General features: G+C 36.3%; 1 protein-coding gene across 7 annotated transcripts in view; it reads right to left on the bottom strand.

Annotated features, from left to right (window-relative positions):
* DNAAF4 (dynein axonemal assembly factor 4) overlaps window positions 1–21,072 on the bottom strand; it is a 69,201-nt gene extending 48,129 nt beyond the window's left edge. For 2 of the 7 annotated variants that reach the window (XM_045449666.1, XM_045449665.1), the window contains exons 1-3: window positions 20,844–21,065; window positions 20,356–20,503; window positions 17,245–17,378 (exon numbers count right to left, since the gene is read on the bottom strand). In XM_045449666.1, coding sequence (XP_045305622.1) covers window positions 17,245–17,378; window positions 20,356–20,503; window positions 20,844–20,966 — 405 coding nt within the window. In that variant the 5' untranslated portion in view covers window positions 20,967–21,065. Of the gene's footprint in view, window positions 1–17,244; window positions 17,379–20,355; window positions 20,504–20,843 lie in introns of all 7 variants that reach the window. The other 5 variants (XR_006704680.1, XM_045449669.1, XM_045449664.1 and 2 more) reach the window with 5 other exon arrangements.
* Between the last annotated feature and the right edge of the window lie 313 nt (window positions 21,073–21,385).

The following is a 21,385-nucleotide window of genomic DNA, read 5'->3' as shown; positions in this document are numbered from 1 at the left end:
CTGAGCCACCATAAAATGTATACTTTTCAATCAATAATATTTCAGAAAACTGATAAAAATTTCTCAAATTTGATGAAAACATGAACCCATAGCTCCAATAAGTTCAACAAACCAAAGTAAAATGAACACAGAGATATACCTGAATACAAGTTAGTGAAACTGCTAAGTTAATACAAGAGCCAAACAAAGGAAAATCTTGAAAGCAGCAAGAATAAGATGGCTCATCATGTACAGGAAATGACAATACAAATAAGGCTAATTCCTCATTAGAAATGATGGAGGACAAAAAAAGTCAAACGCCATGTTCAAAGCACTGACAAAAAATATATAAACTATGAATTCCATGTCCAGCAAAACCACTCTTCATAAATGAAGATGAAATAAACACATTCCAAGATAAATAAAACTGAGAAGACGTGTTGTTAGCAGACCTGCCCTACGAGATATACTCAAAAAAGTTCTTCAGCCTAAAAGGAAATGGCACCCAACACTAACACAGATCCATAAGAAGGAATGAAGAATATGGGAAATATACAAATGGATAAACAAAATGTGGTATATACATAACAGACCGTTATTAAGCGTTAAAATGGAAGAAAATTCTGACACATGCTATATGTGGATAAACCTGAAGACATTATGCTAAATGAAATAAGCCAGTCACAAAAGGACAAACATGGTATGATTTCAATGACATGAGGTACCTAAAGTAGTGAAAATCATAGAAACAGAAAGGAAAATGGGTATTGCCAGGATCTGAGGGAATGGGGGAATGCGGAGTTATTATTGTTTAATGGGCACAGTGTTTCAATTTTGTAAGATTAACAAAGCTCTGGAGATGCATGGTGATGATGGGAGCACAACATTAATGTATTTAAAGCCACTGAGCTTTAAAATTAATGATTAAAATAAAAATTTTATGTTACATATATTATATCACAACTTAAAATAAATTTAAAAAGATAACGCAATTCAACATCCATTTATGATCAAAATTCTCAAAGTGGGTACAGAGGTGACATACCTAAGCATAATAAATGCCATGTACATCAAGCTCACAGCTAACAAGATACTTGAGAGTGAAAAGCTGAAAGCTTTTCTTCTACAGTCAGGAACAAGACAAGGAAGCACACTTTCACCACTTTTATTCAACACAGTATTAAAAGTCCTAGTCAGAGCAAGAAATAAAAGGCACCCAAATCAGAAAGGAAGAAGTCAAATTGTCACTGTTTACAACAGACATGATATTATATATAGAAAATCCTCAAGACTCCACCAAAAAACTGTTAGAATAAACAAATTCAGTAAAGTTGCAGGATACAACACCAATGTACAAAAATCTGTTGCATTTCTGTACACTAATAATGAGCTATCAGAAAGAGAAATTAAGAAAGCATGGGGTGCTTGGGTGGCTCAGTTGGTTAAACATCTGACTTCAGGTCATGATCTTATAGTTCATGGGTTCGAGCCCCATGTCGGGCTCTATGCTGACATCTTGGAGCCTGGAGCCTGCTTCAGATTCTGTGTCTCCCTCTCTCTCTGTTCCTTCCCCATTCACACTCTGTCTCATAAAAGTAAATAATACTTAAAAAAAAATTAAAGAAAGCAATCCCATTTATAATTATATCAAAATAACAAGGAGGTAAAAGACTTGTACACTGAAAACCATTAAGACATTAATGAAAAGAAATTGGAGAAGACACAAATAAATGAACTAAATTAATTGAACCAAGGAGGTAAAAGAATTGTACACTGAAAACCATTAAGACATTAATGAAAAGAAACTGGAGAAGACACAAATAAATGGAATATTCCAGGCCTATGAATTAGAAGAATTAATATTGTTCCAGTGTCCAAACCATGCAAAACAATCTACAGAGTCAATGAAATCTCTACGAAATTCCAATGTCCTTTTTCACAAAAATTGAAAACAACAATCCTAAAATTTGTATGGAACCAAAGAAAACCCTGAATGACCAAAACAATCTTGAGAAAGAACAAAGCTGGGGCAGCAAGCCCACAGATTTCAAACTATATTACAAAGATACAGTAATTAAAACTTACAAGTATGGTATTGGCATGGTGCCTAGGTGGCTCAGTCAGTTAAGCTATCCAACTGTTGGTCTCAGCTCAGGTCTTGATTTCAGGGTTGTGAGTTCAAGCTCCACACTGGGCTCCATGCTGGGCATGAAGCCTACTTTTTAAAAAATAAAAGTATGGTACTGGCATAAAAACAGACACACAGATCAATGATCTAGAACAGAGAGCCCAAAAATAAACCAATGCGTATACGGCCAATTAATTTATGATAAAGGAACCAAAAATATATAATGGGGAGAGGACAGTCTCTTCAATAAATGATACTGGAAAAACTGGATATCCACCACATGCAAAAGAATAAAATTGAGCCATTACCTTACACCATACACAAAATTTAATTCAAAATGGATTGAAGACTTGGATGTAGGATCTGAAACCATAAAATTCATAGAAGAAAACACAGGTAGTAAATTTCTCAATAACTTGTCATAGTGATTTTTTGGATTTGACAGCAAAAGCAAAGGCAAGAAAAGCAAAAACAAACAAGCAGAATTACACCAAACTAAGAAGCTTCTGCACAGCAAAGGAAATCATCAACAAAATGAAAACAAAAATCTACTAAAAGAAATATTTGCAAATTAAAATATCTTATAAGGGGCAACTCAACACCAAAAGTACAAACCATCCAGTTAAAAAAAGAACAGAGGATCCGAATAGACATTTTACCAAAGAAGACATACAGGTGGCCAACGGGTACATTAAAAAATGTTGAATGTCACTAAATACTAGGGAAATGCAAACGGAAACCTCAGTGAGGTATCACCTCTCAGCTGTTAGAATGGCTAGTATCAAAAAAGACAAGAAATAACAAGTGTTGGTGAGGATGTAGAGAAAAGGGAACCCTTGTACACTGTAAGGGGAAATGTAAATTGGTGCAACCATTACGGAAATCAGTATAGAGATTCCTCAAAAAATTAACAATAGAACTACCACATGATCCAGTAACTCTACTTCCAAAGAAAATGAAAACACATATTCAAAAAGATATACAATGCCCCTCCCCATCTTTACTGTAGCATTAATTACAACAGCCAAGGCATGGAAACAACCTAAGTGTCTACTGGTGGATAAATGGATAAAGAAAATATGGAATATGTACACAACAGGGTATTGTTCAGCCACAAAAAGGAATAAAATTTTGCCATTTACAACAACATGGATGAACCTTGAGGGCATTATGATAAGTGAAATAAATCAGAGAAAGACATATCATGTGATCTCACTTTTATGTGGAATCTAAAACAAACAAACAAACAAACAAAAAAACCCTCAAGCTCATAGATACAGTGAACAAACTGGTGGTTACCAGTGATGGGATGCTGGGTTAGGCAAAATGCATGAAAGGGGTCAAAAGGTATAAATTTCCAGTTATAAAACAAACAAACCATAAGGGGAAAAAAGTACTGCTGATTTATTACATTACATTGTTTAATCAAGAAAAAAGACAATACAGACTTTTTTTGGCCTTTATCCTCTTGATTTATTTAAAACCCTAAGATTTTTTTTTAAAAGCAGTAAGTTTTTATTTAATTTTTTTTCTTCCAAGTCTTTATTTAAATTCAAGTTAGTTAACATGTAGTGTAGTATTGGTTTCAGGAGAATTTAGTGATTCATCACTTACATACAATACCCAGTGCTCATCAAAACAAGTGACCTCCTCAATGCCCATCATTCATCTAGCCCATCACCCACTAATCTCTACTCCAGCAACCCTCAGTTTTTTCTCTATAGTTAAAAATCTCTTTAAGATGGTTTGCCTCCCTGTTTTTATCTTATTGTATTTTTCCTTCCCTGCCTCTATGCTCATCTGTTTTGTTTCTTAAATTCCACATGAGTGAAATCGTATGGTATTTGACTTCTCTGACTCATTTTGTTTAGCATAATACACTCCAGTTCCATCTACATTGTTGCAAAAGGCAGGATTTCATTCTTTTTGATTGCCAAGTAATACTCCGTTGTGTGTATATGTGTATATATATATATATATATACACACACACTACATTTTCTTTATCCATTCATCTGCCAATGGACATTGGGCTCTTTCCATACTTTGGCTATTGTTGATAGTGCTGCTATAAATATGGGGGTGCATGTGCCCCTTCAAAGAAGTATTTTTGTATTCTTTGGATAAATACCTAGTAGTGCAATTGCTGGGTCGTAGGGCAGTTCTATATTTAACAAAAAGCAATAATTTTTAAAGTACAGTAATATGTACTATTGAGTCATAACAAATACATATACCTAAATGGCAAAGCAGACCAAAGAGAGGGGGAGATAACAGAGTTTTATTTGAACAAACTTGCTATATTTTACTGGAAGAGAATTAGTGCTTACTTGAAGTAGATTGTTAGAAGTTAAAGGCGCATATAGCAACCACTGAAAAGTTTTACAACTATATATACATATATACATACATATATATATTTACATATATGTATGTATGTATTACATTTATATATATATGTAATAAAGGAGCTCTAGTTCCAGTTTTGACATGCAGAAAGCTTAGAGGTTGTTACTCCAATCCTTACAACAACAAAAAAAAGATGGACAAAGTGAAAAACAACTAGTTTTCTTGGACTCATTAGAGAAGTGAGTTGCAGGGTAAACTGTTAGCCTGAAATCTGGACAGACAGGTATATCCAAAACACACAAAGATGTAATTGCCTGTAGCAAAAATAACTAGAGCTATAAACTAGTAGGAACACTTAAATGGGTCATTTTGACAAAATACTAGAACTGAAGGGTGGACTAGCAGGACTACTGATAAAGTGTTTGAGGCCACAGTCTTGAGAAGTGCCCCTATATTTTTGGGGGCTTCACCTTCAGAAACCACATTAGGCTACATTGATGAAGCTCTGAATATTAACTTTGTGTCTCTGGCAGAGGGAGGGGAAGAATAATCATTGTGGATTACCGAAATACCCAGAGCACTCTCCTTAACAAAGATCTACTAGCCAGAGTCAAGGACCTTTCCAGAGCGGAAGTCCCTTATCTCTGCTGGGAAAGAAAATCCCTCCCACTTCAGTCTTCTCCAGCTTTCCTGTCCCACTTATGGGGAGAAGGAAATAGTCAGTAGTCAAGGATTCAAGAAAATAGACCAGGAATAGTGCAGTCAAGGAAGGGAATAGGAGGCAGTGGGAAAAAGCTGTCTCACTGGAGGAAAACTTGAAAGATCACAGCTCCAAGATACAGGCCCATGGAAAAAGTGATATTTAACTGAAAGTCTATGAATGCTTCTCTTCCCTTATAAATTTACTACCATACCTAGGGGGTTCCAGGATAATGAGAGTAGATTATATAAGAGAGAGTCTTATGATAAAAACTCTTACAGAAAAGGAATAGAAGCCCAAAGTCAAAGGGGAGTTCAAAAAAACAAAACAGACACCAGAGGCCTCTGATACCAACAGCTACAGCTAACATTAAACATAGCCTAAATCCCAGCCACATTAAAATAAATCAGCCTAATAACCTGTTTCTACTACCTGATATAACATGTATAGCTTTCAATAAAAAATTGCAAGGCATACCAAAGGCATGTATGTTTACATACATATTTAATGTTATCTTTGTTACAAAGTTCCCATTTGACTAGACTTCAAATTCACGGGAACAAAACTAAAAGAATTGATGAAGAAAAATTATTTCTCAAACCAGATTTGGACTAATGGAAATGAGTTAATATATTTTTATATCCTACCCTTTATGTTTTCCTTTCTGCTCAGTAATAATCTTGTTCATTTCTGATAACAGCTTTTACAGTTTCTTTTTTAGAGATGCCTAAGTGCATTCTGCTACTTCCATCTCAAGACTTTGCTGTTGAGAAGATTAAGTACCATCTAACAATTTCAGTTCTTTCCATTTTTCTCTCAACAAAAGTATTTTTGCTTCCACACTCTCTTCTTTCCAAGGCTAACAAATATCCTAATGGGTAGAATGAATGAATGAATGAATGAATGAATGAATGAACGAACTTTAACCACACATCTGGAAAAGATGAAAAAGTTTGAAGTAAACAAATAAATGGACATGTATGATTGCTCAAAGTATACTTCTATACAGATGTTGTGAATCTGGGATACACTTACACAAAAAGGATGTAGGCCAGCACACCTGACAAAATGTACATATAAGAAAAGCAGTGTCAGAGATACTGTCTTTTCTGATGACTACCTGTTAATAGCTAGAGTTAATTTCTCATATGCTTAGAAATTTGGTAGATTTACACAGAAAATTAGTAAATTATTATTACAGAAAAAAGAAATTAAAGGTAGAAAAAGTAATCATCAGAAGGTAAGTGTTGCTCCTTTTTAAAAAAATGTTTTCTTACTATGAAAAAATATGCATTCATTATGGTGAGAACACAGAAAATACAAAAGAAAAGAGAAAAAAGAAAAAAATTACTAGTGATCTCACTATTTTCTATTCATTTTCTATTTTCTATTCATTTTAATTATAAAAATAAGATTTTATATAATGATCTTTTCAAACTGCCAAATAACACACAGATATGCTACAATACTAACTGAAATGAAAAAGCCAATCTTTAAATCAAATAGAATTGCAAAGGCCCCAGAATAGCCAAAATATCTTGAAAGAAAAAAAAAACCTGGGGGGCTCATACTTTCTGATGACTATAAACAACAAAATGAAAAATAACAAGTTTTGGCAAGGATGTAGAAAAATTGGAATCATCACATATTGCTGAAGAGAATGCCAAATGGTACAGTCATTATGGAAAATTGTTTGGTGGCTCCTCAAAAAGTTAAATGTCCCAGCAATTCTACTCCTAGGTATATACACAAAAGAATTGAAAACAGGTACTCAAAAAAATAATTATAAGTGAACGTTCATAGCAGTGCTATTTACAATAGCTAAAAGGTGAAAAGAACTTAAATTTCCACCAACTGATGAATAAAGAAACAAACTGTGGTATATCCATACAATGGAGTATCGTTCAGCTATAAAAATGAATGAAGGTCTCACCTATTTTACAAAATGAATGAAGGACACCTGGGTGGCTCAGTCGGTTGAGCGTCTGACTTCAGCTCAGGTCATGATCTCAAATTCTGTGAGTTCAAGCCCTGCATCAGGCTCTGTGCTGAAAGCTCAGAGCCTGGAGCCTGTTTCCGATTCTGTGTCTCCCTTTCTCTCTGCCCCCTGCCCTGCTCATGCTGTCTCTCTCAAAAAGTAAATAAACATTAAAATAAATAAATAAATGAACTCAAAAACATTATGCTAAGTGAAAAAAGGCAGATACCAAAGGTCATATATTGTATGTGAAATGTCCAGAATAGACAAATCCATAGAGACAGAAGGTAGATAGGGACTACAGAGGAGGATAGAATAGTGAGTGACTGCTAATGGGTATGGGGTTCCTTTCCGAAGCGATGAAAATGTTCTGGAACCACACAGTCATGATGGTTGCATAACTTGTAATTAAGCTAAAAGCCATAGAATTGTATACTTTATTTTTTTAAATACTTTTATTTATTTATTTTAATTTTTTTTTTTACATTTATTTATTTTAGAGAGAGAGACAGAGCATGAGCAGGGGAGGGGCAGAGAGAGAGAGGGAGACATAGAATGTGAAGCATGCTCCAGGCTCTGAGCTGCCAGCACAGAGCCCTATGTGGGGCTCGAACTCACAAACCGTGAGATCATGACCTGAACCAAAGTCAGACACTTAACCGGCTGAGCCACCCAGGAGCCCCCAGAATTGTACACTTTAAGAGTGAACTGTACAATGTATGAAGTAAATCTCAAAGCTGTTATTTTTAAAAAAGGAGTAAGTGTAGGGCAAATGATGGGATAAGAGAGGAAGAGACCAACCAAAAATAAAGGTTCTGCTTACCAACATCTGAAAGAATTAAAAATGGAGGAAAGGGGAATGGGTAGGTTTCAAAGACACATTTCAAATTAAAATGGCATTGAGGACCAAATCAAAACCACCATGAGATACCATCTCACACCCATTAGGATGGCTACTATCCAAGACAAAAAGTCATAAAAGAGTTAAAGAATATTCATTAGCTCAAGTATATTTTCTGACCACAATGGCATGAAAGTAGAAATCAGTATCAAGGAAAACAAAAATTAACCAATATGTGGGGATTACACATTACTGCTGAACAACAAATGGGTCAGAGAAGATATCAAAAGGGAAATCAAAACATATATTGGAACAAATGAAAATGGAAACACAAAATACCAAAACTTATGGGATGAAGCAAAAACAATTTTAAAAGGGAAGTTTATAGTAATAAATTCCTACCTTAAGAAAAAAGGATCTCAAATAAACAACCTAACTTTACACCTTAAAGAGTTAGAAAAAGTAGAATAAATTAAACCCAAAGTTAGTCGAAGCAAAAAAATAATAAATATCAGAGCATAAAGAAATGCAGCAGGGCCTAGAATGATAATAGAAAAGATCAGTGAACGGGGCGCCTGGGTGGCGCAGTCGGTTAAGCGTCCGACTTCAGCCAGGTCACGATCTCGCGGTCCGGGAGTTCGAGCCCCGCGTCGGGCTCTGGGCTGATGGCTCAGAGCCTGGAGCCTGTTTCCGATTCTGTGTCTCCCTCTCTCTCTGCCCCTCCCCCGTTCATGCTCTGTCTCTCTCTGTCCCAAAAATAAATAAACGTTGAAAAAAAAAAAAAAAAAATTTAAAAAAAAAAAAAAAAAAAAAGAAAAGATCAGTGAAACTAAGAGCTGGTTTTTTGAAAAGAAAAATAAAATTGAAAACTATTAAGCTAAACTAAGGTAAAAGGAGAGAAGACTCAAAAAATAAAATCAGAAATAAAAGAGGACACATTACAACTGACAACACAGAAATACTAAGGATCATAAAAAACTAAATAATTAATTATATGATAACAAAGTAGAAAACCTAAAAAAAAAGGAAAAATTTATAGAAATGTACAACCTACAAGACTGAATCATGAAGACAAAATCTAAACAAACCAGTTATAGGAGAATGAATCAGTCATCAAAAACCTCCCAACAAAGAAAACTCCAGGATCAGATGGCTTCAGTAGTAAATTCCACCCAACATTTAGAAAAGGATACATACACATCATTTTTGAAAACCTTCTAAAAAAGTGAAAGGGGGGAACACTCCCAGACTCATTTTATTAGGCCAGCACTACCCACATACCAGTCAAATAAGAACACTACATGAAAAGAATACCATAAGCCAATATCCCTGATGAATATAGATGCAAAAATTCTCCACAAAATATTAGCAAACCAAATTCCAGAGTACATTGAAAGGATTATACACCATGACCAAATGAGATTCATTCCTGGGATGCAGGATGGTTTAATATATGCAAATCAATCAATGTCATACATCAGTTTAACAAAATCAAGGATTAAAATCATTTGGTCATCTCAATAGATATAGAAAAGCATTTAGCAAAATTCAACATCCTTCCATGATAAAAACTTTCAACAAATTAGATCTATATGGAACACAGCTCAAAATGAGGGCCATATATGACAAACCCATAGCTGACATTATACTCAATAGCGCAAAGTCAAAAGCTTTTCCTCTAAGATCAGGAACAAGACAAGAATGTCCATTATCACCACCTCTACTCAACATAGTACTGAAGTCCCAGCCAGAGACATTAGGCAAAAAAAAAAAAAAAAAAAAAAAGTAAGAAAAGCCATCCAAATTGGAAAGGAAGACATAAAAGTGTCTAGATTTGCAGGTGACATACAGAGAAAACTCTAAGAACTCCAAAAAAGAAAAAAACAAAAAACAAAAAAACCCTGTTAGAATAAATGAATCCAGTATACCTGCAAAGCACAAAGTCCATACAAAAAAAAATCAGTTACATTCCTACACTAACAACAAACTATCAGAAAGAGAAAATAAGAAGAAATCTCATTTACAACAGCATAAAAAAGAATAAAATACTTAGGAACAAATTTAACCAAAGAGGTATAATATCTATACAATGACAACTACAAAATGCTGCTGAAAGAAATTGAAGACACAAATAAATCTTCAAGGATTGGAAGAATATTGTTAAAATGGCCATGCTACCCAAAGTGATCTACAGATTCATTACAACCCCTATCATAATTCCAATAGCATTTTTCACATCAATAGAAAAAACAATCCTAACATTTGTATGGAACCAAAAAAGATTCTAATTAGTTAAAGCAATCTTCAGCAAGAAGAACAAAAGCTGGAGTGTCACACTTTCTAATTTTAAACTATATTACAAAGCTAGAGTAATCAAAACAGTATGGTATTATCATTAAAACACACATATAGATCAATGAAACAAAATAGAGCGCCCAGAAACAAACCTATGCATGTATGATCACCTAATTTTTAACAAAAGCACTAAAAATGTACAAAGACGAAAAGACAGTCTGTTCAGTAAATGGTGCTAGAAAAAAATGGATATTCACATGCAAAAGAATGAAACTGGATCCCTACCTTACACCACACACAAAAACGAACTCAAAATGGATTAAAGACTTGAATGTAAGATCCAAAACCTAAAACTCCTAGAAGAAAATATAGGTGATAAGCTCCTTGACATTGGTTTGGAAATGGTTTTTTAGATTTGACACCAAAAGCAAAGGTAACAAAAGCAAAAATAAGGTGGGACTACACCTTAAGAGCTTTTGCACAGCAAAAGAGAACACCAACAATATAAAAAAGTAATGTACTGAATGGGAGAAATATATGTAAACCACAGAGCCAATGAGGGATTAATATGCAAAATATAGAAGACTCATAACTCAATAGCAAGAAAATAAATAAAAACTTTTAAATGTACCAAGGACCTGATTAGTCATTTTTCAAAAGAAGATATACAAATGACTGACAGGTATATATATTCAAAGGAAATGAAGTCACTATCTCCAGGAGATGTCTACACTACCACGTTTAGTGAGGCATTATTCAAGATAGCCAAGATATAGAAACAATCTTCAAAATCCATTGACAGATGAATGGATTGAAATGTGATATATGTATATATACACACATGCACATTCATTCTGTTCATTATACACACACACATTCATTCTGTTCATTATATACACACACATATATATACATACTATGCATGTTATATATAACATATATACTGCATGGTATCATTTATACATCAAATTAAAAAAAAAAAATTGAACTCACAGAAACAGAGTAGAAAGAATGGTGGTTGCCAGGGGCTAAGGGGCAGGGTAAATGGGGAGGAGTTGATGATAGGGTACAAATTTTCAGCTATAAGTGCTGAGATCAAATGTAAGGATAACTGTATGAAGTGATATATGTGTTAATTAACTTCACTAAGGGATTCCTTTCACAATGTATATGTATAGCTAATGTTCACATTATATACTTTAAATATATTAGAATTTTGTCAATTACACCTCAGTAAAATTAAAAAAAAAAAAAGAAGCTTAAAAATAAAGCAAAGCCACCATGGTACACTGTGAAGGAGAAACAAACAAAACAAAGTGTATTTGGTCTGTAAAACTTGTCAATAAGAAATATCAAAGACAGGGGTGCCTGGGTGGCTGAGTCAGTTGAGCGTCCAACTTTGGCTCAGGTCATAATCTCGCAGCCTGTGAGTTCAAGCCCTACATAGAGCTCTGTGCTTACAGCTTGGAGCCTGGAGTCTCCCTGTCTCTCTGCTCCTCCCCTGCTCACACTCTCTCTTTCTCTCTCAAAATTAAATGAACATTTAAAAAATTTAGGAAAAAAAAAAGAAATATCAAAGACAGAAAAGGTGAAAAATAAAATTCAAAAGGAATAGTGATACAAAGACTGGGTATATGAACAGCATAATTAAGTGTCTTATGATGGCAATAACTGTTAATAACAAGTAAGGTAAGAGAATGAAGACTTCACATATAAAGAGTTGGTCAAAGGAGTTAGAACAGGAGTTACCAAAAGCACAGAGCCCTAAAGATGGGTTTATAGGGAAAATGCTAATTACCTAAAAGGAAGAAACAGGATTATGAGAAAATCAATAGGGCTAACAGGGTACTGACATATACTGAAAGGAAAGAAGATGCAGAAAAAGGAGGGGCTAGGGAATACAAAAAATGCTAAGAACATTAAAATTACTAATAAAAAATAGAATAAAAGTGGCCAAGTAGTTCCTTGCGGTATTTTTGTACATTGTACACTCTTCCAATAAACAGCATATGTGGTTTCACAGATAAGATTTTTTTTTAAACATTATTTTAGATAGAGAGGCACAAGTGAGCAGGAGACAGGGATTGATGGAGGGATGGAGGGATTGAGGGACGGAGGGAGAGGGAGAGAAAAAGAGAGAGAGAGAGAGAGAGAGAGAGAGAGAGAGAGAGAATCCCAAACAGATTCTGTGCTGTCAGCACGGAGCCCGACACGGGGCTCAATCCCCGGGCCCCAGGATCATTACCTGAGCTGAAATCAACCCCCACAGATAAGAACTTTTTAAGGCACTATAGTATAATCTAGACAACTCCAGAAAGCAACTCATACTTCATCTGCATGATTAGGCAACATTTGTTTCACAGGTTGAGATTTCTGGGTTTTATCTTTAAGAAAAAGAAGAAAGCACCTCAAAATTGATCTACCTAGGTTAAAAGTTCAGAGGACAAAAGTCAGGTAGTACTTACCCTGAAGTAGAAAACAAAAGGAAAACTCAAAAGAGAATAGGGCAATCTATAAAACAAAATAGTAAATAAGATAGGAAAACTAGGCTCAACACTGTCCAATAGAGCACGTTTCAGATTAGTTTGGCATCTGTATTCCAAACTTTCATTAATCACCTCAAAACCTATAACTCTGCCTCAATCTCTTTCCCTCTTGCCTCCTTCATCCTGAGGGGGGAAAAAAGGATTCTTTTAACTATCTGTGTACTTAAGAATTTTCCAAATACTTAGTTATTCCTTAGCCCTGCCCTCTAGTGTCAAAAGATAAAATATCCCGCAGGGCAATTGGGTAGAGTAGTCGGTTAAGCATCAGATTCTTGATTTTGGCTCAGATCTCATAGTTGATGACATCAAGCCCCGAGTTGGGGGTCTGTGCTGACAGTGTGGAGCCTACTTGGGATCCTCTCCCTGTCTCTCTGCCCCTTCCACTTCTCTCTCTCTCCTTCTCTCTCTCTCCTCCCCCCGACTCTTTGCCTCTCCAAAGTAAATAAATATTTAAAAAATATATCCTGCTATTACTTTAGAGTAATTTTTTCACTGGTTCACCTTCATCCCACCCATTCCATCATCATCAATTCCCTGCTTTGGTTGTATTATCAACCTTTCCTTTACTGGCCTCTTATTCAACATGTAAATATGTTCAAAGTCTTTCCATCTTAAAAATACAAAAGTTCTGCCTCCACACTACAAGCACTTCACACTCAATAGCCAGAATGAACTTTTCCAAAATACAAACCCTATTAATTTGATATTCTTGCTGAAAATTGCTAAAGAGTGCCCCATTACCTTCAGGAAAATTTTCAAAATATTAAGATTTTATTTCTGACCAACAAATGTTCCCTCACTGTGCCACTTTCTGTCATGTGCTTATTCAAGCTGTCTGTAATTTTTCCATTTATTCTCCAGGTACCTGTGACTCATTCTCCAGTATTGGGCACAAACAACACTGCCTCATATTTCCTGCCCATACTCTCAGACTGAGATACCAGTCTTTTGTCAGTGTTCTCTTTTTATCCTCCCATGACCTCTCATGCATCCTCTGGTGCAATCTGTTTTTCGTGCCTGTCACTTTCTCTGTACCATGAGTAAACTGAAAGTGAAGACTGACTTGTTCAACTCTGTAGCACCACCTTTCACAGTATTCAACAAATGACTATAAAGTGAACAAATGATAGATCAGCAGCAAAGATAGTGAAGAGCTGATCCTGTAAAATAAGTTTGAAGCAACAAAGACTTCATGATTCATGTGAACAGGTGTCAAACTGATTATCATTTCTAATATCACTTTATAACATCTAAAGCAATTGTTTTATGGGTTTACAAGGGAGCCAACAAAATAGCCTGTCTTCCACTGGGCCTTGTTATATGCCGATGTAGATCATCAGCCTAGGATAAAATAGACACATAGAAAATGCAGTGCTAAAGATGATGCAGACAGATGGAATCAGAGCCTTGAATGAACTACATCTGATCACTGCTTTATCACTGAACTTGCAAAGTGGCCCCAAATTCCTCCCATCCCTATACGCATGCCCCTTTACAATGTGATTTAATCCCTCTTTCCTAGAAGAGGTGTAGTCTTTCTCCAGCCTTTGAATCTGAGCTTGCGATATGACATATTTTTGCTAATGAAACATTAGTAAATATGATACAGCAAAAGCTTTAAAAGCGCTTATTCAAGCTTACCCTCCAGGCAAGGTTTCAGACACTTGAGCGAGGCCATTCTAGAATATCCAGCCATAACAAATCCAGCCCCAAACCACAAAAAATGCCTCACCAACATACAGAATGTTGAGAAATAAGTATTTGTGCCTTTAAGTCGCTAAATTTGGGATAGTTTATTACACAGTGTTATTGACTGGATGTTTCTGTGCCCCCAAATTAATCTGTGGAAGCCTTAATCCCCAGGGTAGCTATATTTGGAAAACAGGCCTTTGATGAAGTAATTAAGGTTAGATGAGGTCATAAGGGTGGGGCCGGATAGAACAGGATTAGTGTCCTAGTAAGAGGAGACACCTGATTTCTTTCTTTGTCTCTCTCTGTCTCTGTCTCTGTCTCTGTCTCTGTCTCTGTCTCTCTCTCTCTCTGCCAACTGCAAACCAGAATAGACTCCTCACCCGAAACTGACTTTGCTGGACCTCAATCTGAGACTTCGAGACTCCAGAACTGTTAGAACTGTCTGTTGTTTAAGCTTTCCAATCTGTGGTATTTTGTTATGGTAGCCCAAGCAGACTAATACAGCACAGTGAACTGACATTATAATGAGTCTTAGCACCAGCCCTGCTAATCATTTTTAAAAGATTACTACTAAAAACTGTTCTTTTTTGAGATGTAATTCAAATTTTAAGTTAATTTTTTGGTTTAAGCTAATAACATGTTGCCTTTTGTTGTTGTATCTCTTCATCTACTCTTACTGAACCATGAAAGTTCTTTTCTGAATATCTAACATCAGACAGAGTAAAAAAAAATCTGTGTCTATCCATCAAACTAGAATGTTGCTACTGTCACAGGGTATTAGAGCAAGGTATTCACATTAATTAATTCAAATATTTGAGTACCTACTATTTAACTTGGCAATGGCTATAATAAGGAAGAAAGAAAACATAATCCCAACTCTGAATTCCATTGAAGGAAAGAAACAAACAACATGGACAGTTTGGAGTAAAGGCTATAGACTTACCATAGGTTCTATCCACTTTAACATAATCTACAGCTTCACATTTTATACTCTAACACCCCTAAAACCATCTTTCCAAATACCAAAGTCAGGCTTTCAGATATCAGTATACTAATAACTTCGAGACGTAACATGGTGGTACTGCTAGGTTTATTATTTTACCAATACAGCAGAATGCATACCATTATTTAACTATTAGTTCAGTAAATATTTGTCCGTTACCACAAATTTTATATTATTTTGCTTTTATTTTTTAAAATTCAGGAAAATGATAAAATCAAAAGGCTGATAGCAGCAATAACACAATAAAGAAAAGATGGAACTCAAATATACTGAAAGCAGGAATCTTTGGTCAGCTGACCATGTGTTCAGTTTTCAAGTAAAAGACAAAGTATATAACCATAGGCGCACGCACGCACGCACATGCTCTCTCTCTCTCTCTATATGTATACACACACACACACACACACACATATATATAAAGTCAAGTAGAAGTAATGAAAGAAGTGGAGAAACCTTTGGAATTATGAACTGTTCATTATGAATAAAATGGTAGTAATCCAAATACAAAAGAAGAGACTTGGATCCACAGAGCTCTTCATGAAATGCTACTTATAGATTCCTTAATCATTTCAAGATGTCAACATGAGAATAGAGATAAGAAATTACTTGTAAAGGGGTGCCTGGGTGGCTCAGTTGGTTGTGCATCAGACTTCGGCTCAGGTCATGATCTCACAGTTCATGGGTTCATGGGTTCGAGCCCCTTGTCGGGCTCTGTGCTGACAGCTTGTCAGAGCCTGGAGACTGCTTCAGATTCTGTGTCTCCTTTTATCTCTGCCCCTCCCCCATTCATGCTCTGTCTCTCTCTCTGTTTCTCAAAAATAAATATAAAAAAATTTTTTTAATAAAAAAAATTACTTGTAAAAATTAGTCAGAATAGGTAAATCTATAAAGACAGAAAGTGGATTACTGGTTGCCTGGAGCTGGAGTGGATGGGAGGAATGGTGAGTGACTCCTAATGGGCACACAGTTTCTTTTTGAGGTGATAAAAATGTCCTAAAATTGATTGTGGTGATAGTTGCACATCTCTAAATATACAACAAACTAATAAATTATAAGCTTTACATGAGTCAATAGTATGGTATGTGAATTATATCTCAAAAAATATATTGCTGATTAAAAGCTTTAACTTGAAAGCCTCAACAGTTAAAATAAGATACTAATATGTCAGTATTTAGTGTTTAACTGGGCTCGTTTTTTAATTTTTTTTAAGTTTATGTATTTATTTTGAGAGAGCAGTGGGGGAGGAGCGAGAGAGAGGAAAAAAGAGAGAATCCCAAGCAGGCTCCCCACTGACAGCACAGAGTCCAGAGCCTGATGCAAGGCTTGAACTCAGAAACTGTGCAATCATGACCTGAGCCAAAACCAAGAGTCGGACCAACTGAGCCACTCAGGCACCTCAAGACTCTTCTTGTTTTAAATAATCATGTCCATTATTTCAAGATTTAAAAATAAGTAAAACAGTTCTATCATACAACCTTACCATTTTTTTACTACCTTGGAAAAAGAACATTCTTCCTGAAACAAGTAAATCTATTGTTCAATCTTTATATCCTCCATTTTCATATACATTTTCAGGAACACATGTAAGTGTAGATAGCCTACATAACATAATAAGTCCTATAACCAAAGTATGAACAAACACTTGAGGAAGTACAGTGATTGTAATAAATTATCCTTACACAGTTTACTATTATCTCTTCAATTAGAGGACTTTCCTATCAATCTGCAACTTACCTGCATCATAACATTTAGTGCATATTTTTGATCTTCTCGCCTTGCTGCAGCTTTTGCTTCTGTAGCTTCTTTTGCTCTTTCTTGTGCTTGTAAAATAGATTTTTCCCTTATTCTTTGCATCATCTCTTTGTCAACTAAAACATAAGAAATATCACTAAATTAGGATTATGATGAATGATTTATTTAGGAAAAAACTGTCTGACATACTGATCCAAGATGAGATTTTGGGAGGGACCCAACTTCACATGGAAAAATGAAAACATTTTTCAGTATTAAACTGGCCAAGAAGCTAACATTAAAAGGCAAGCAAGCAACTGTAACAGCAGTAAATTACTACAGAGGGAGATAATGAAGGGGCCTGGGGGAGGAGGGTGAGAGAAAGTAGGAACAACAGAAAAGGTGAATAAGATGGGAACGATGAGCATGGGGAGAGGGACATAAAAGGGAGAGAAAGGGGAATGAAATGAGATAGTGAAAGAGGTGCAGAGAGGGGGAGGGGACAGGATGGAGGGAAATGTACACATTTATCCCCCTCCCTCTCTGTCAAGAAACCAGGACTATTTGCTTATAAACCTAATCACAATAAATATCACATGAGGTCTCCTACAAGAGGAGGGTTTTTTTTTGTGATGTACTAACATGTGCTTCTTCATTAATGCATTAAATAATATATAACAACAAGTGTAATAAATACTATACTCTCAAAGTATTTTAATGAGTATAAAAGATAAAGGTACTTGTGATATAAATGTATTTGTGATATTTGTATTTTTGATACAACTGTTGTCTGTTGCCTACATTCATAGTTGAAGGGAATGCTAAATTTCAGTGGAGGTTCAATTGAATTAGGGGCAATCCTCTCTCTCTGCAAAGATAGCTTTGCTACTATTCTTCCTTTATAATCTTACATTTTAATAAACTTTTGCCTGTTGTTCCAAAAAAAAGTATGGAATTAAAAACAAATTTTAAGTCTACTTATTTACTGGGGGGATGGAGACAGGGAGGGGGAGAAGGGGAGAGGGGGAGAAGGGGAGAGGGGGAGAAGGGGAGGGGGGAAGAGAGGGGGGGAGAGAAGGGGGAGAAAGGGGGACGGAGGGGGAGGGAGGGTGAGAGGGAGAATCCCAAGCAGGCTCCACACTATCAGTGCAGAGCCCAGCATGGGGCTCAAAACCATGAACTGTGAGATCATGACCTGAGCCAAAATGATGACAAATCAGATTTTTAACTGACTGAGCCACCCAGGCTCCCCTGGAATTTTAACTTTGAAAGAAACTGTCTTAAAAAGAAAAAAAAAAAAAAAAAAGCATGGCATTTTTATTCATTCAAGATCTTGACTAGGGCTTAAGGACTAAAATTAAGTCTGAAGCCTCCCCCAACCCACTTCCTGTTTAATAACAGAGTGGAGACAGCTGGACCGGCTTTAAGGGCAAAAATAATTAAAAGAACCTACTTTCACTTCTAAAAAATGAAAAATATACCAAGAAAGAAGTCAGGAGGAAAAAATGGAGCAAATCTGTTTTGAATAATGAGGCAGGCTTGGCATATAGACTGCAGTTCCACATAATTTATGTGAAAACCAGTATTTTTAAAGAAATAATTTCACTGAATTGCATGTGTAACTGAGTTTGATTTCTAAAGGAATCTCAAACCTTGTTTCTGAAGTAAAATCAATGTTCATTACTTGTTATATAAGCTAGTTTTAAGACTGTTGGGAAACTACAGCCAAATCTGACCTGCTGCCTATTTTCCTCTAGCACACAAGCTAAGAATAATTTTTATATTTTTAAATAGTTGAAAAATCAAAATAATATTTTGTGACATATAAACAAGATAAAATTCAAATTTCAGTGTCAATAAACATGAATGGTCTATTGGCTGCTTTTGAGACCATATGGCCCATAATATTCAAAATACTATCTGGTCCTATATAGAAAAATTTCTTAAACCTTGGTTTAAATGGTCAAAGTGTGGAATGGATGACCATAAGACCATGAAAAAGAAGAATCAAGTAAATGTGCAATGAAAGCAGATGTAAAAAACAAAGAGGAAGATCATGGTTAGGAAAGAAAAAAAAAAAACCTCTTCAGTTAGTCTGGTATTCACTAAAGAATTAAAGTAACCTCAGTATGGTAATCTACCCTAACCAGTATTTTCTGAGCTGAACACCAGACTTTAGAGAAAAATCTACCTGGTCCTAGGGAGTACAAAATTAAATTCCACTGCAAAATACCAAGAAAAGAGTAATATCAAGAATGATATTCATCTCCCCATTCTCAGTAATTCCTACTCAAGGCTTAACGCCAGAGACCTAAGAGAAATTTCAGGCAACAGACATAAACCCCTAGAATATAAGACAACTACAACAGGGAGGAAGGAAATAGAGGTAAAGCAGTAGAGGGCAATTACTGACCCACAAAGCCAATCTTGGTAGAAGAACAGAGTACTTATTAAGGGAATAGAGAACAGGGAACCTCAGCTTTGTACATTATAATCCCTGGGAAGTTTTTTTGAAACTACCGATACCTGTGTCGCACTCCCATAAACTGATTTGATTGAACTAGGCTGAGTTTCAGACATCTGTGTTATTTAAAAGTTTTGTAGATATGTCAAAGAATCACTGCTCTAGAGTCAAACTGCTAGGGCTGCAGTTCCAATCTGCCACTTACTTGTTGTGTGACCTGTGCCAATTATTCAACCCTTCTGTGCCTCGGTAGCCTAACCTTTAAAAAAAAAAAAAAAAAAAAAAAACAAACTGGCGGGGCAGGGGATGGTAACCTAATAGAGTGTTCCTAGGATTACCAGATGTGTTAATGCCTACACAAATAAGGTCATATCAAGAGGCCTTAGCCTCTGAAGATACAAGTCCACATCTGCTTGAGAACTAATACAAATGTGCTCTTTTGAATTATTCAATCTTTAAGTAATTTATCTTAAGTGTCAGCTGAAGCACTATATCATTTAAACCATGTTCATGTTCCTATTTTTCTTCTACTAGAGAAACAACTGTTTTGAAAATTTTTTTTAAAGATATAAAATACAAAACACACAACCAGATGAACACCTTTGAATAAACACACAACCAGATGAACACCTTTGAATAAAAACACTTACCACCTGGCAGTGAAAGGGTTTCCCACATGGCCACTTCTTTTTTATATAAGGTGAATATAATAGTGTCATTCCCAATCTTGGCTTTGCTGTTCTCATCATCTATGGGCGCACAGAGAAACACTTCAAATAAAAATGGAGGAAAGTTGACCTATTAAGAAGGGGGGGGGTGGTAAACGGAGGTTAATTTAGTTACACAAAATAAAGACTAAGCCTTTAAGGAAAAAAAAGGGATAGGGGCCAAAATCATTTTCTGACATGCCTGCTATAAATTTATTCGAGGTCCCATAAGATTAACAAGGCATATGAGGAAATCCTAGATAAGAATAAGGTCTGATCTGATGACATCTGTCTAAAGATGAGGTGTCATCTGACGGAATTCGGTTTGAAAAAATATAACTAAATTTTAGGACGCTTATTTGCAACAACGCGCCCATGGAGTCTTCGGATCACGTCCCCGAGGGCCCTTCAGGCACAGCTCGAGTTCCTACCTTCAGATAGTTTTCCGTGCAGAACACGTCCGCGTCTCTGACGGAGACGCCTCGGAGGGGCACAGAGATAAACACCGAAGTCTTCGTCTGCTGCCAGGTGTAATCGCTAACCTGCAGAGGCATCTCGGGAGGCGGTAGTAACCGAGGATTCGGCTGTTTAGGACAAGCACCTGCTCGGTTGCTAGGGAAGCCGGGGTTACCAAGCGCCAGCCCTTCCGGGTCAGGCCCGGCTGCGGCGCCCCGCGTTCCCAGCGTGCCCCGGGCGCGCCCCTTCCACCGCCTTGTCATCGCCCCGTGAGCTTCTCTTGTGACTGCCGGGGCATCTTGCCGACGGTGATGCCACCTCTCTGGCTCTTATCCGGTACCTGTGGTTTGAGTGAATCACCAAAGAAATAGGCCTTCGTCTTAAGAAAAAAGCCTTGCGCCTGTGAATGGAAAAAAAGGCGGGGGGGGGGGGGGGGGAGGAGGAGCCTGGGTGGCTCAGTCCCTTAAGCATCCCACTTCAGCTCAGATGATGATCTTAGGATTCATGGGTTCGAGTC

The sequence above is a fragment of the Leopardus geoffroyi genome, chromosome B3 (assembly GCF_018350155.1).
Source record: "Leopardus geoffroyi isolate Oge1 chromosome B3, O.geoffroyi_Oge1_pat1.0, whole genome shotgun sequence".
NCBI classification, from domain to species: Eukaryota; Metazoa; Chordata; class Mammalia; order Carnivora; family Felidae; genus Leopardus; species Leopardus geoffroyi.
Note: the sequence above shows the minus strand (reverse complement) of the source record. Positions and strands in the feature narration are given on the sequence as shown.